Below are 16,303 nucleotides of genomic sequence, written 5' to 3' on the forward strand. Positions count from 1 at the left end.
ACTCAAGACATGTTGAATGTTTTATCCCTAAATCACTCAGCCATTAAGAGAGACAGCCATGAGCCAACTCCAGGTGCTCTGAGTCCAAACACTATAATTTTCACCATGTGATAATTTATGCTGTTAAGAAACCATTTCATGTGGTGGCTTCCCTATGGGTATGATTCACTCAGTACATCACACTATGAGCAAAAGGCATTGGAGAAAAACTCCAGGTGAACATCCACAATGTTTCTAGCTGGTACGATGAAGTTTTTAGAGTTTCATAGATGGGAAGCATGGTGGGAGGAGGGGCTTCTCAGTCTTTTTAGTCACATCAGTATAGAAACACCACAATCACTATCATCAATAGCAGTATCGCCACTAAAACTAAGGAAGTGCACATGCGCGCGAGTACACACACACCGAGTAAAATGAGATTAAGAGCATTTAGATTGGCTATACCATCAAGTAGCACTTCCAGTTCTGAGGCTCCAAACTGTATTGTTCCGAGCCAATTAAAAAGGAGGCAGGGCTATATGGGAAAGTTAAGTCTGACCAGGCAGTGGTGCAGTGGATACAGTGTGGACCTGGGATGCTGAAGTCCCCAATTAGAAACCTCAAGGTCCCTGGCTTGAGCACAGGGTCACTGGCTTAGGATCATAGACATGACCCCATGGTCGCTGGTTTGAGCAAGGGGTCACAGGCTTGGCTTGAGGCAACTGCCTCCCACCCCAGGTCAAGGCACATGTCAGAGGCAATCAATGAACAACTAAAGTGATGCAACTATGAGCTGATGCTTCTCATCTCTCTCATCCCTCTCTCTCCCTTCTTCTCTCTCTTTCTGACTGCTTAAAAAAATAAAGAAGACTGACCATGTGGTGGCACAGTGGACAGAGCATCAGCCTGGGATGCTGAGGATCCAGGTTCAAAACTCCAAGGTTGCTGGCTTGAGATCAAGGTCACTGGATCTAACAAGGGGTCACTGGCTCAGCTACAGACCCCTCACCCCCCATAAAGGTACGTATTAGAAGCAATCAATGAACAACTAAGGGGCTGCAACTATAAGTTGATGCTTCTCATCTCTTTCCCTTCCTGCCTGTCTGTCCTTGTCCCCCCCCCCTCTGTCTTTCTTTATCTCATTAAAAATAATAATAATAAATAAGAAGAAAAGTTAAAGCAAGTGGTGGGAGGAGAAGAAGCCTAAGGGCCACTTAAGACTAAGAGAGAACACATGGGGGATGGCGGACAGTCGCTCCCAGAGGAAGGAGGAAATGTACCAAGGAGGAAGGGGCCTGAAGCCACAGGAGAAATCTGGTTTATTTTTGTAAAAATAAAACCTGAAGATTGGAAATGTTGGGTCGCATTTCCAATGGAAGAGGACTTCTGTTCTTTTTTTTTTTTTTTCCTTTTTCCAAAGCTGGAAACGGGGAGACAGTCAGACAGACTTCCGCATGCGCCCGACCGGGATCCACCCGGCATGCCCACCAGTGGGCGATGTTCTGCCCCTCTGGGGCGTCGCTCTGCTGCATCCAGAGCCATTCTAGCGCCTGAGGCAGAGGCCACAGAGCCATCCCCAGCACCCGGGCCATCTTTGCTCCAATGGAGCCTCAGCTGCGGGAGGGGATGAGAGAGACAGAGAGGAAGGAGAGGGGGAGGGGTGGAGAAGCAGATGGGCGCTTCTCCTGTGTGCCCTGGCCGGGAATCGAACCCGGGACTCCTGCATGCCAGGCTGATGCTCTACCACTGAGCCAACCAGCCAGGGCCAGGACTTCTGTTCTTGATAAGCATTCCCAAAGCAGCTTTCTGAGTTCAGTGTTCATACTGTTCCTCCACAGGCGCTGTGCCTATGTGGAGACTGAACAAAGGGGTGTTTAATTATTTTACCATTGTTATAGCCTAGTGTATTTTTAAATGGCTAAGGTACGTTAAGACATAGTCCTTGCCCTTTGAGAGCTTATACGCCTTTTAATTACACAATATTAATTAAACAAAACTAATATTTAATTGAAATTCATTACAAAAGGCAAGAGTGCACAAGAAAGGTGAACAGCAAGGAGATAAAACTGGAAGAGGCGGGCTGCTCAATCTACCACAGACACAGGCAAAAACAGCTTTCAAAGAAAACTACGGCCACTGCCAAGAATGGGATTGTTTTTAATATTTCTGTTTGGTTCGTAAGGCAGCAGTTTCTCTTTCCTCACGTTTAAGTTGCTCAGTGGGTTCTGTTTATGGGAAGCGATGTCACCTGTTTGTGACGACCTGCTGTGAGAACACACAACCCGTGTCTGCTGGGTCACCAAGCAACACGTACGCAGAGCTATTAAATTCTCCATGGCAGAGAGCTCTCCCGAGGCAGGGCTCTCTCTGGGGTCGGGACTAGAAGCATTCTCCAGCTCGTAGAAGAGAACAATCAATGAGTGAAGGATTGTTCATGACTAACAATGAGTGAAGGATTAAATAATGCCAGAGTTAGAAACGGTAAGCAGCCACGGTAAGGATCGTTATCCATAACTGCCTGGAACCCACCAAATTCTCAGGTTTGGGTTAAGAGGCCAGGAACTAAACTCAGTCGTTCTAGATGCAAGTCCTGGCTCTCCCATGTACTTATTGCGCAACCCCGGAAGACATAAGTGCTTGCTTTTCTAAGCCTCACTCTTCTCTCATCTATAAAGTGGGCGTGATAACCCTTCTGAGGATGAAGTTCCTTTTTACATGGAATTTGCTTAGTACAGGTGCTAGCACTTAAAGGACACTAAGTTAGCTAGAGATGTTAGCTATTATGAAATGTTAACTGCAATAACATGAGTATTTTATAGTGCACTAGTTTGCTGGGTTTATTTCCTCACAGTTCTGGAGGTAAGAAATCCAAGATCAAGGTACTAGCGAGGTTGTTCTCCCCTGAAGCCTCTCTCCTCAGCTTGCAGATGCCTGCCTCCTTCCTTTGTCCTCAAATGGCCGCCCCTCTGTCCCCAGCCCTGGTGCTTCTTTGTTCAAACTTGCTTTTCTTATAAGGACCCCAGTTAAGTTGGATGAAGGCACACACTAATAGCTTCACTTTAACTTTCCCTCCGTAAACGCCCTATCTCCAAATATAGTCACATTCTGAGGCTCTGGGGGTTAGGGCTTCAACATTTGAATGGGGGGGGACGACACACAATTGAGCTCATAACAGACACCTTCTCTCATTCTAAGCAAAAGCATTCCACACAATAAGAAAATCTTAAATAATAACTGAGACAAAGTCTCAATGGTTTTAAAACATCTGTTTTCAAACATAGAGGAACCTATGTTAATTTAACTTGGAGAGGCTAGGCAAATGGATAAATAGATACAGACAGACACACAGAGAGAGACACAACACAGTATTTAACATACAGCTGCCAATCACACTTTGTAAAACAGTCCCTTTACTGCGGAACCACTCTGCCAAGAAAGCATCATCATCAATGAAAATAAAAGACTTATCTGAGCCTACAAAGTAGTTACTACACTCAGAGCACAGGAATTACACTGCACAAGCAATTATTTTCTCCTTAGATCACAAGTTCATTGAAGAAAGGAACCGTGACAGGTTAGCAAAAATTTACAAACAGATCAGCATAAACACTGAACTCAGAAAGCTTTTTGTGCTTTTGATTGATGCTCTTGAAATTCATTTTTGTTTTCTTTATTGTCTTGATAGGTAATTGTGATTGCAACTATAATAGCATATGCAATTCAAGTAGCAATCCTGGTATCTGAATTAGGCAAGCACAGCACACACACACACACACACACACACACACACACACACACAAAGTACCTTAAATGTTACTAGTCATGTCACCATTATTTAGAGATGCAGGTCCACAAAGCATTTTATTCAAGCAGAGAAACCAATACAATTCACATTATGAATATCTGTTGAGCACTGATAGGAAATACCTTGGCCAGTATATACTACTCAAAAAAACTCCACGGGATAAAGCCAGACCCCAGGACTATGGAGTTAGAGGCAGTGTCTTCCTGAGAAACTGATACGCAAACCTACAGAAATACATGTTAACACGTAGCTCAAATGAGAAAAAAAAAAAAAAATCTGAAAGGGCTTTACAAACTCAGAAGCACCGTATTAATCAACGGTGGCATTTTATATAGATATTCCTCTGCCCTGATCCCATTCAATGGAGCTCATCTTCCTTCAAACAAACAGCCCTTTCCTAACAGATAAGCTGATAAAAGAAACTTGATTACCTAAGATGTGAAATGGAATCAAATATGGAAGAAAAAGCCCGAGATTTTAACTCTTCAATATTGATCCTAATGTTCCTTCCTGTTTTTCACTTTCCCCGTGCTGAAAAGGCTACCTGGATCTAGAAAGCACTGCCTCAGAAAAGGAGGGAAAATGCATGCCACTTTATAGGCAACAGCAAATCTTGCTTAGAGCTTTTAAAGAATACATAGGGACTATATCACTTAACAACAAAAGTAAACACGCACGAAGAACACTTATCATGTAATTATCTTGTGCTATATGGTCGAACAAAATCTTTGTCATAGTTGAAAAGTTAAAAAAAAATCAATGCAGTACGAAATAATGGCTATACACATTTTAAATTACTTAAATCAAGCATCAGATTTTAAATGTATTTTTATCTGATTATACACACAGAGAAATACCGTCAATAGAAATTTCTAACATAATTACAATCAAATTACACAGCAAATAAACTTGCAGTGAAGAATTCTATATGAAAAGTACATTTTTTTTGTTTCCAATATCAGGATATATTATAAAGCATAACTACCCCATACTCATAAATATTAATGCAATCAATTTACAAAATATATGTCTAAACAGAAAGTCAATATTCATACTATCTTTCTGACATTTCCAAATGCTCCAGGTAACATGACTTGCTAATATTTTATAATCTACATTATCTTAACATTTCTTAACCAATGAATTTAATCTAACATGATGAAATAATATAATTTATGAAAATTCACTAGAAAGGGACTAATGAGAAATTGTTCTAAGAATAGGAGTTAAATAATAAAACCTTTCAAAACATACGCAGATGCTCCTATCGAAAACAACTATAATACACGAGCTGGCTTGCAGTACAAAAATATAAGGAAATGGGAAGGTAGCTACTCCTTGCACATAATGTATGTGCAATCAGAAAAGACCGAAACTAGAATTTTAACAGTGCTTGTGCTATTTTTTTTAAAGATCACTTATAATGTATCATCATTAAACAGCCTCAGATCTTATTTTCATCTGATTACCAAATGAGTTTTTTCTATTTTACATACACTAGTTCAAAATTATTGCAATGATTATTTTCTTTTGATTGAATTTAGATTTTCACTAAATTGTTATTACCATAAAACTAAATATTTTTCAGAAGCGACGATCCTCCAATTTCTAAACCCGTACGAACAGGGAAAAAACAATCAAATTGGAGAGCAAGAAAGCCGTGTTTTATCAGGAAGCGGCTACTTCAAGCTTCAATAATCAATGTTTTGCCGCCCCCTTCTGGACTATGCAATTATTTTTTGAAGGCAAATAAGATATGATCTCTTTTCACAGGATTATTCAAATAATTGACCTGACACAAATGCGACATTACATGAAGTAGTCATTAACACACTCTTCGATCAGTAAACTAATAAAACTTCAATTTCATAATGCAACAGCAGCTTAACAACCCACAGATACACACTGTCACACTTAGTGGTATTTTATGAATATTATGATCACAAGTGGCTTATAATAAAGAATCCATCAGTAGCATTCTGAATGTATTAACTTTGAGCTTGGCCATAAGCTGACACTTTTAACAGGAACTTTCTTTTGGTGTGGCCTTTGTCACTAGTCAGGGGAAACAAATTCCTTTGGCTTTATTATGAGAACGAGTTTCTGCAGTATTCATCCAATCAGTGACCACATTCCCACGCCCATTGGGGCAACAAAACATACATCTGTAACTAACCCTTACCTATGATGGTGTTGTTCTTTGGATTCAGATTACTTAGAAACACAGCAAAAGGTACAAATGTAACATCTCAATTCTGTCAAATGGCTTATATGGTAAGCAGTACTACTGGCCAACTAAATAGCTCTTTTCTTTTTTTTTTTTTTTCTTCCATTTTTCCAAAGCTGGAAACGGGAGGCAGTCAGACAGACTCCCGCATGCGCCCGACCAGGATCCATCCGGCACGCCCACCAGGGGGCGATGCTCTGCCTATCCAGGGCGTTGCTCTGTTGCATCCAGAGCCATTCTAGCACCTGAGGCAGAGGCCACAGAGCCATCCTCAGTGCCCGGGCCATCTTTGCTCCAATGGAGCCTCGCTGCGGGAGGGGAAGAGAGAGACAGAGAGGAAGGAGAGGGGGAGGGGTGGAGAAGCAGATGGGCGCTTCTCCTGTGTGCCCTGGCCAGGAATCAAACCCGGGACTCCTGCACGCCAGGCCGACGCTCTACCGCTGAGCCAGCCAGCCAGGGCTAAATAGCTCTTTTCTATCAGGGTCCATTGAGACAACTAGAAGTACACACACGGCCTTCACTGTCACTGCTTAGCACAGATACTGAGGTTTCAGTTTACAAACAGGTGAATGGTATTCGGGATGCTAAACAACATTATGTTCAGCAGCAATATGCAGAGAGCATATTTAAAATAGTAAAAGTCAGTCCTGACGGGATAGCTCAGTTGATCAGAGCATCATCTAGTAGCGCAGAGGTTGCTGGTTTGATCCCCAGTCAGGGCACACACAGGAACAACTCAATGTCCGTCTCTCTCTCTCTCCCTTCCTTTCTCACTAAAGTCAATAAATAAACGTCAAAAAACATTTTTTTTAAAAAGAGTTAAAGTCAGAGTCTGAAACAGACCCAAGCTACAAAAATTCTATTCTTAATGGTACAGGAGCTAAGGAAATGCGCTTCACGGCACTAACTTGATTCCTGTTTCTGTGATTGTGCCCAATTTCTCCCTAACTGCCGTGTCTAACTGGATGCATCATCTTTTCCTCCAAACCCAGTCTTGCTCCAGACTTCTCTATGAATGCTCAAGTCACCATCATTTCAGTCACACATGCTTGCAATTCCAGTCATTACTAATTCACAAATCTCCTCTGCCCTTTTTAATCATTTGCTGAGGCTGAGATAGTCTACTTCCACAATCTCTCTCTCATCCACACCCTCCATTAAGTTCTTACTAACCACTCTCCAGCTCAGGGTCTTATTATTTAAACTACTTCAACAATCCTCAGCTTGATCTCCCTGCCCTACTCTCTAACCTTTCCAATTTTCACTGCTCCATTAATCTTCCCCAAATACAGCTCAGATTTTGTCATTCCATTGTTCAAAATCTTCCAAGATTCCTCCCAACTCCTCGGCATATCCCTTCTAAAATGACCTTAAACCCACCCTTCCAAATTTACAACCCGCTACTATGATTAACCTATGTTTTTAGTCGCCTTAACTAGCTCTTGGGCTGGTGATGAAATACCCCAGTCCTTCCCACGGTCACCCCACTCCAATCACGGCAAGCCCTGCACTATCCTTCATATACTCAAGACACAGTCCTGCCACAAAACTGTGGCACATAACACTTCCTCTGCCTGCTAAGCTCTTCCATAGGTATTTGCATGGCTCTCTCCCATTTCCTGCATGCCTTTATTTCAGTGCAATTGGCTGAGAGCTCACCTGTGTCTAAAATAGCACGTCCCTGATCACAGCTTTCTCTTCTTGCTTTCTCCCTCTTCAAAGCACTTCCCGCTACCTGCCATTAGATTTGACTTGGGTCTTATTGTCCATCTCCCCAGCTAGAATGTAAGCCCCGAAGGAAATTAACTGTATGGTTCACCGTTGGAGAACCCGGAATAATGCCTGTCATATAATAGATAGCCAGTACCTTTTTGTAAAAGCAAGTAAGGAAACTGTGGCTTAGAGAGGTTAATGAGGCCAAAGAGAATGAATGATGCTGAGTCAGGAATTCAAATTCAGGTCTTTCTGATGCCAAAACAAACACTATCCCAACACACCCCACCTCTGCACTAGGCAGTGGACTATTTATATCATTCAATTACCTTATAGTTAACATCAGAAAGTCTGGTCATTACAATTATTTCCCAATTACCATATTAATCATGCCAATTCTTTCTTATTGTTGTTTTTTTTCTCCACAAAAGAATAGTGATTTTTCTACCTGTGGATAAATTGTTCCTACCTTGCAGAGAAATCAAATCAATCATTTTCATTGTTTTCTAAATCTGGTTTATGCAATGTGTTATTAAATATTAAAAACAATGCATTTTGGTTCAAAGAGTTGCACAACAGTTATTTAGAACTAGATGCCATTCAAAAATTCATTCAGTTCTATCTCCACCCTACTCCAAATTCTCTTTTGCTACTTCAAGGTATCTCCAGGAACATATTTCATCATTTCCCTTCATAAGTGGGATCCATAACAAATATTCAGCTATTTTATTAACTCTGTAAAATAACCTTGTCAATATTATCTTGACACATGTGAATTTTTTCTCAAAGTCCAACAAAAAGCAATGCCCCATGACACGTAGCTCCCGATAAACAGGTGAAACATTCTCCTTTCTGCACCCAGCTAATCTCCCCACCATTCTTTACCTAAAATAAATGCTATCAAATAGCACACTCCTTGAATATTTTACCCAAAAAAAGAGGCAGCTCATTCTCTTATCTAGTTCTGTGTCATCTCCCTGTTTTTGTGTTTTGCGCATCAAAACACAAAATATATTTAATTTTGAGAAATTAAATATATTTAACAAAAAAAACATAGTTTAGCTTGACCAGGCAGTGGTGCTGTTGATAGAGCATCAACCTGTGGACACTGAGGACCCAGGTTAGAAATCCTAAGCCTGACCAGGTGGTAGCGCAGTGGATTCAGCGTTAAACTGGGATGCGGAGGACCCTCGTGGTTCAAAACCCCGAGGTTGCCAGTTTGAACTCAGGCTCACCAGCTTGAGTGTGGGGTCACTGGCTTGAGCGCTGGGTCACTGGCTTGAGCAAAAGGTCACTTACTCTGCTGTAACCCCCCAGTCAAGGCACATATGGAAAAGCAATCAATGAACAACTTAGGTGCTGTAATGAAAAACTGATGCTTCTCATCTCTCTCCCTGCCTATCTGTCTGTCCCTATCTGTCCCTCTCTCTGACTCTGTCTCTGCAAAAAAAGAAAGAAAGAAAGAAAGAAAGAAAGAAAGAAAGAAAGAAAAGAAAGAAAGAAAGAAAGAAAGAAAGAAAGGAAAGAAAGAAAGAAAGAAAGAAAGAAAGAAAGAAAGAAAGAAAGAAAGAAAGAAAGAAAGAAAGAAAGAAAGAAAGAAAGAAAGAGATATCCCGAGGTCACCAGCAGCTTGGGTGCAGGCTCACCCAGCTTGAGCGCAGGGTCGTTGGCTCACCCAGCTTGAGCGCAGGGTCGTTGGCTTGAGCGTGGGATCATAGACCTGACCTCATGGTTGCTGGCTTGAACCCAAGGTCACTGGTTCAGCACCCCCCCATCAAGGCACATATGAGAAAGCAATCAATGAACAACTAAAGTGCCACAACTACAAGATGCTGCTTTTAACCTCTCTCCCTTCCTGTCTGTCTGCCTCTCTCTCTCTTACATAAAACAGACATACATATATATATATATATATATATATATATATGTATAAAATATATATAAATTTAGTCCTAGTATTTGCAAGCCTCTTTATATGTTAAATATATTAAATATAAACAATAAACTCCAAACCATCCTAAATTTAGTATTATTATCCTCATTTTATGGATGGGGAGACAGAGATTCAGAGAGGTTGAGTAAATTATCTAAGGTCACACAGCTAGTATGTAGCAGAGTAGGAATCTTAACCCAGGTCTATTTGCTTCTAAACCCATGACCTCTACCAAAATTTACATCCCTTTACAGGGGCTATACTACAGATATAAAAGACAGACCCATAGGGTGACAGTATTACTCAAGGCTTATACATTATTATAAAGCAGCCATTTTTAACTGGTGTGCTGCAAGAATTTTAAAATATACAATAGCTTACTATTTGGTCTGGGGCACTGACCTCTTTCCCGTTAGACTGCCAAATTAAAAAAAAGAAAAAGACAACAACCAACACAATAATAGGCATCCAGTGTGAATGATTCAAAATTATACCTATTTTTCTGGTCAGGTTGGCCAAATACACACTTTTTGGTGTGCCACAAAATTTTATTTTTTAATAAATTTTTATTAATGTTAATGGGGTGACATCAATAAATCAGGGTACATATATTCAAAGAAAACATGTCCTAAAATTTTAGTAATTAGTTTATGTGTGCCATGACATGAAAAAGATTGAAAATGGCTGCTATAAAGTAAAATGGGAGCATTATAAGAGGAACCCTTAAGAAATATATAATGTAATAGAAAGTATAAGATGCCTGACCTGTGGTGGCTCAGTGAATCAAGCATCGACCTGGAATGTTGAAGTCACTGGTTCAAAACCCTGGGCTTGCCCGGTCAAGGCACATATGGGAGTTGATGCTTCCTACCCCTCCCCCTTCTCTCTCTCTCTCTCTCTCTCTCTCTCTCTCTCTCTTTGTCTCTCTTCTCTAAAATGAATAAATAAAAATAATTTTAAAAAAGGAAGTATAAGACAAAGTAGAAAATGTTTCTATAATAGAAAAAAAAGTGTTACAGAAATTCAGATAAATTATGTGAAAATTGAGGGGGGGAGGGGTGGGGAAGGGGATGGGAACCAGGACCGGCTTCAGGGAAGAGTGGCGGAGGATGGGTGAAGTGCTGACACAGGAAGGAAAACGTTCTGTGCAAAAATAACTATTAGATGAGCCAAGTCAAAAAGCAAGACTGCAGGAGGCTGAGAGGCTGGTTCTGTTCAGGTAACATGCCATTATCCAGCCTGCTTTTTCAAGTTCCATTTAGAAAGGGGAACTGTGAAAAGCAAAACTGACGGGAGTTCAAGTTCAGGAGAGCCTCACACACCTCCATTTCTGCTTCTGCTTCTAATCAACAGTGAACAGACAAAAGGCAAACAGGGTCATGCAGACTCCGTTCATTTCATACTCCATCTTTCCCATTTCAATCCGGCTTCTACATCACTCATTTTTTTTAAATAACGTACATCATTCCTAGGCAACTATGATACTGAAAGTGGTTGTTCTAGAAATCCTTCTCTCCGGAACACTTCTATGGAATTCTTCTCTGCCATTTTAGCAATAAACAAATATTTCCTGTCTTTTGAAGATTAATGACACCATGAAAACAAGCCTTTTTGTACCTGACTTTCACCTGAGTACTTTTAAATGCTGCTTTTCCGCTCCTCTCTCTAGTCTCCAGGCAACAACACAAAACTTCTCCCTTTAGGAACCTCTTGCATCTAAACTTCTGGAATAAATCCTTTGTCACTTCCTCTAGACTCTCATTCCTCTAGTTGCCTCCCTTTAAGCAGGATTTGCAAACTCCAATGTGAGAAGCAGGTCATGGATAAGACAATGGGTATGAAATCATTTATGCTGCAGCTCCGTCATAACACCTGTGTAGTGGTGGGATTCAAATAATTTAACAACCGGTTCTCTGCCCTAATGACTGTTTTAAGTATGAAAAAATGATCTACTGAAAGATAGTTAATTATTTCATGCATTTAATACTTAAATAAGAACAATAAAAGAGGTACACAAAACTAGATTGTTATAAGAAAGAATTTTAAAATATTCATGAAAAAATATTCAAAAATGCCTGACAAAAACCAATAAAATTGTTATGTAAGATATGTCCATATTGCTTCTTGATTGGCGTCCTCACTTGCAATGTTTTTCACTTGTTGATGGAATGAACACTACTATGGGCGCTGAGAATATGCTGTTGCTCAGAGGAATGTTCAAAAAGAGTAAGGCCTGACCAGGCGATGGCGAAGTGGATAGAACGTTGGAATGGGATGCAGAGGACCCAGGTTCGAAAGCCCAAGGCCATTGGCTGGCTCATCTGGTTTGAGCACAGCTCATCAGCTTGAACCCAAGGTCGCTGGCTTGAGCAAGGGGTTACTCAGTCTGCTGTAGCCCCCCCCCCCCCAGTCAAGGTATATTTGAGAAAGCAATCACTGAACAACTAAGGTGCTGCAACAAAGAATTGATGCTTCTCATCTCTCTCCCTTCCTGTCTGTCTGTCCCTATCTGTTCCTCTCTCTGACTCTGTCTCTCTGTCTCTGTCACATACAAAAAAAAGTGAGGAATGTAAATCTGTGATTTCCACACTGGGTGGCTGCCCAGGCGCCCCCCCCCCTTAGAGAGAACACTGATGACAAGTGCCATTTTAACAACCGGTTCTCCGAACTCAACAAAATATTAGGTATCAGTTCTGCCGAACCGGTGTGAACCAGCCGAATCCCACCACTGCACCTATCTCACTGTACTGTCTGTGCAAACATTCTCGGACAAAATGACACTTCCATGAAGCACGCACAGCAGCTGTATTTGCAGCTTGCACTGTACTGTATCTCTAGGTCCTCCCTTTATTGCATTGACCTGTCTGTCTTCCCCATTAGACCTAGTGTTTTGAGAGCAGGAGCTATGTTCATGGGGGAAGAAAGACATATAAATGATGTATTAAAATGAAATATGTGAAATATTATTATAACACAGCTATATACACAGGGCTGTGGGAAGTAAGGTGCTTCTCCTAAGATTGACATGAGGCTTAATCATGACGGATATTCAGGAGCTTGCCAGGCGCACTAAAAAGAAAAGGGCATTCTAGCTCAGAGACACAGTGTGCTTGATGTAGAAGGATTAAAGACTAGGATGCAAGGAATTGCCGAGTACGGCTGTCCACACAGATGACAGGAAGAAGGAAGGATGTAGCTGGAGATGAAATTAGAAAGGAAGCAAGGATAAGATCGGAAAGGGGAACAGGGGGCCATCTGAAAGTGGCAGTACGTGAAACAGTTAACCGCCCTGATGTCTTATGAAGATTATAGAGTCTGGCCTGACGGGTGGTGGCACAGCGGAAAAAGTATCGACTGGGAACACTGAAATCGTCAGTTCCAATCCCCGAGGTCGCTGGCTCTGACCGCGGGCTCATCAGCAGTGGGTCACTGGCTTGAGCAGGGAATAGGGGTGAGGGGAGATTGGCCACATGATCCCAAAGCTCTGCAGCTTGAGCCCAAAGGTTGCTAGTTTGAGCAAGGGGACAAAGGCTCGGCCATTTCAAGGCACATAGGAGAAGCTCAATGTATGACTAAAGTGAAAACTATGACTTGATGCTTCTCTCTCTCTTTCTCTCTCTCTCTCTCTCTCCCTCCCTCTCTCTCTTAAAATAAAAAATAAAAGATTATAGAGTCTATAATCCTTGGCTGAAAACCACTGATGCAGATGCTGAGAGAACAAAGACTAGAAGATGACCCAGGAGGCTGTGGCCACCACAGGAGGGCTCGAAGTCGAGGCGAAAGAAGGGAGCTGTGGTGTAGGTTACTAGGGGAGCGAGCTGAAAGTTATCTAGGAAACATAATCAATGGAACTTGGTACCTTTGGTACCTGAATGTGGTCACATTGGTAGTACTTCACTGGTTTCTGGCACAGGCCATTAGATTGCTTATGGTGCCAAGACCAAAATATAGGCTGCCTCTGGCCCACATTCAAATAAGCTCAAGACTCCTTTATCACTCAGAACCCGTTATTTAACCCCTCCCCTCTATACCTACCTTCCAGTTCAATACAGGTCCTCGCTGACTCACACGCAAGTATCCTAGGCAGCCCCCCCAACAAATCTCTCTCTAACCTAATCCAGTATTTCTCACAGTGTGCTCCTCAGCTGACCTTACTAGAATCTCCTATAGCACTTGATAAAAAAAATGTACAGTTCTCAGCCTTATTCCCCCATCCCAAAAAAAGGACAAAAACTGCATTATGATACACTTTGAAGTTTGAAAACCATTTGCCTAATGCAGTCTACCTACTACTTTCATTGATTCTTCTTAAACCCTCCTTAACGTGGCTCAAACTAATTTCTAATATTCTGCTTGGACTTCAAGTCCTCTTTCAACTTGGTTTTACATTCTTTTCCAATATACATTCTTTGTTCCACCAAACTCAACCTCATTTCTTGCTTCCCTCCTTCTCTCTCACCCTGACCCCTTCCACTCCCCAACAATTTGGTTTTCTCCAAGCCTTTGCACTGAATAGTTCTTCCCTAATCTGAGAGCTTCTCCACAATCTCCCCTCCCTTGTCAAATTCCAACCATCACAACGATCTGTTCCTGAAAGCCCAGTTTTATCTTCTTTATTTTTTTTATTAAGTGAGAGTAGGGGAGGCAGAGAGACAAACTCCCACATGCACCCTGACTGGGATCCATCCACTCAGCAAGCCCCCAATGGGGCGATGCTCTGCCTACCTGAGGCTGTTCCTCTGTTGCTCGGCAACCGAGCTATTTTAAATACCTGAGATGAGGCCAGGGAGCCATACTCAGCACTTGGACCAACTCACTTGAACCAATCAAGCAATGGCTGTAGAAGGTGGGGGGAGAGAGAGAGGAAGAGAAGGGGGAGGAGTGGAGAAGCAGACAGTTGCTTCTCCTGTGTGCCCTGAATTCAACTTGAACCCAGGACATCCACATGCCAGGCCAACACTCAACCACTGAGCCAAGTGGGCATGGCCTTAAAAGTCCAGTTTAAATCCTGGAATTTTCATGGAGTTTTCTTTAATTACTCTAACCCTACTTCTTTCTCCTGCTGATGAATTCCTATTGTAATAAGTGCTCACTTAACATCATCGATAGGTTCTTAGAGACTGCAGCTTTATGCCACATGACATGTAATGAAACCAATTTTACCACAGTCTAATTGATATAAACAAGTGTTCAGTTCCTAGCATCTCATCAACGTTATAATGAAACAAAGCTGGATGAAACAATGCTATTTGAGGACCGGCTGTCTAGTTACAATCAGCACACACAAGGTAAGGTTTGATTATTTCAACATACATCATTGAAACTAAAAGATCTAGGATTATTCTTATTTTCCAGTCATCACTGCACAGTTCTTTGTGCATAATAAGCATTAAAGAAATATGTACTGATTTTTTAAATTATCCCAAAAGATTGATGGCTGTTTCCCTAGATGTCACATTGAATGAAAAAAAGAGAAAAGAAGAAATCAAATATTGAAAGTATAACAAATATTAAATACATTCACTATTCTGGATATCAGGGTACTTGGTGATGTTACAGATGTTTCCTGCTATAGACTGCTTAGTCATGAAGGTGAGGCAATTACAAATAGCCCTCAACTACAATACAGGCCCTTTTGGTATGTTACGTGATATTATATCATGTGATTATAACACTGAAACACAGTGTCATGAATATAACACTTTTAAAAGATAATGAAAACTAATCACAACTGATTAGTAGCACCCAACAAAGACAGCACCCAGGCCTCCTGAACGAACAGCAAGGGTTGCCTTCATTATGCTATATGCTCAGTGATACTAAAATCAGAGTGAGATATTTTTAATAAGAATTCCTGTGGGTATAAACCAACATTCAGGAGTTTCTTCCTGCCATCCTGAAAACTGAGGTGAAACAAGCAACTTCATCAGAATCATAACTGACACAGGCACAATTCCCCCCCCCCCAAAATGTACAACTTTCTAAGACAAACTACACAAGCATGTTCTAGTCCTAAAACATTTCCCAAAACCACAGGAAAAATACTTTTCATAGTGAAATTCTAATCACCTGATTTTAATATTCATCTCACTGCTTTGGTAAAATACACACCAAAGGAATAACCAAACATATAAGATACTATAAGCAAAAATCACTCAATTCCAAAAAGCACAAAATTACATCTAAGGGTAATACACATCTTTGGTACTCACCGCAACTTTACTTCCAACTATCTGCATTCAGTGGTCAACGAAGAGTGGTTATGGTGCAAAAAAACAAACAAAAAAAAGAAAAGAAAAAGAAAAACAAACAGCAATAGTATTAATAATTAGAAGCTTTACACAGGAATGTTTAGTAAATTAGTAAATAGCTAATGCTATGTATGCTTTTAACACTTTAGCTCTAGAGACTAAAAAATATGTATCAATATTCATTTCTACCATATTTCAAAAATGTGTCAAGTCTGCTGAATAAGGTGGCCCAAATAAAAGATTATTACAATTTGAGGATTTTTTTTAATGTACTGTGATGGGATTCTCATATGGTGCAATCAAAATACCAACTAATGGAAGAGTCAGTGTAATTATGCATCAGTTATTTTACCAGCCCATAGCCCCTCAAAAAATCAATAGAAAATTAATTTTTC

The 16,303-nt window shown here is 40.9% G+C and overlaps 1 protein-coding gene across 1 annotated transcript in view; it reads right to left on the reverse strand.

Moving 5' to 3' along the window:
• DIAPH2 (diaphanous related formin 2) overlaps nt 1-16,303 on the reverse strand; it is a 983,541-nt gene that overhangs the window by 873,736 nt on the left and 93,502 nt on the right. The window contains exon 5 of the mRNA XM_066356043.1: nt 15,870-15,890. Within this exon, the coding sequence (XP_066212140.1) occupies nt 15,870-15,890 (21 nt within the window). The remainder of the gene's footprint in view (nt 1-15,869; nt 15,891-16,303) is intronic.

Source organism: Saccopteryx leptura, chromosome X, assembly GCF_036850995.1.
Source record: "Saccopteryx leptura isolate mSacLep1 chromosome X, mSacLep1_pri_phased_curated, whole genome shotgun sequence".
Lineage (NCBI taxonomy): Eukaryota > Metazoa > Chordata > Mammalia > Chiroptera > Emballonuridae > Saccopteryx > Saccopteryx leptura.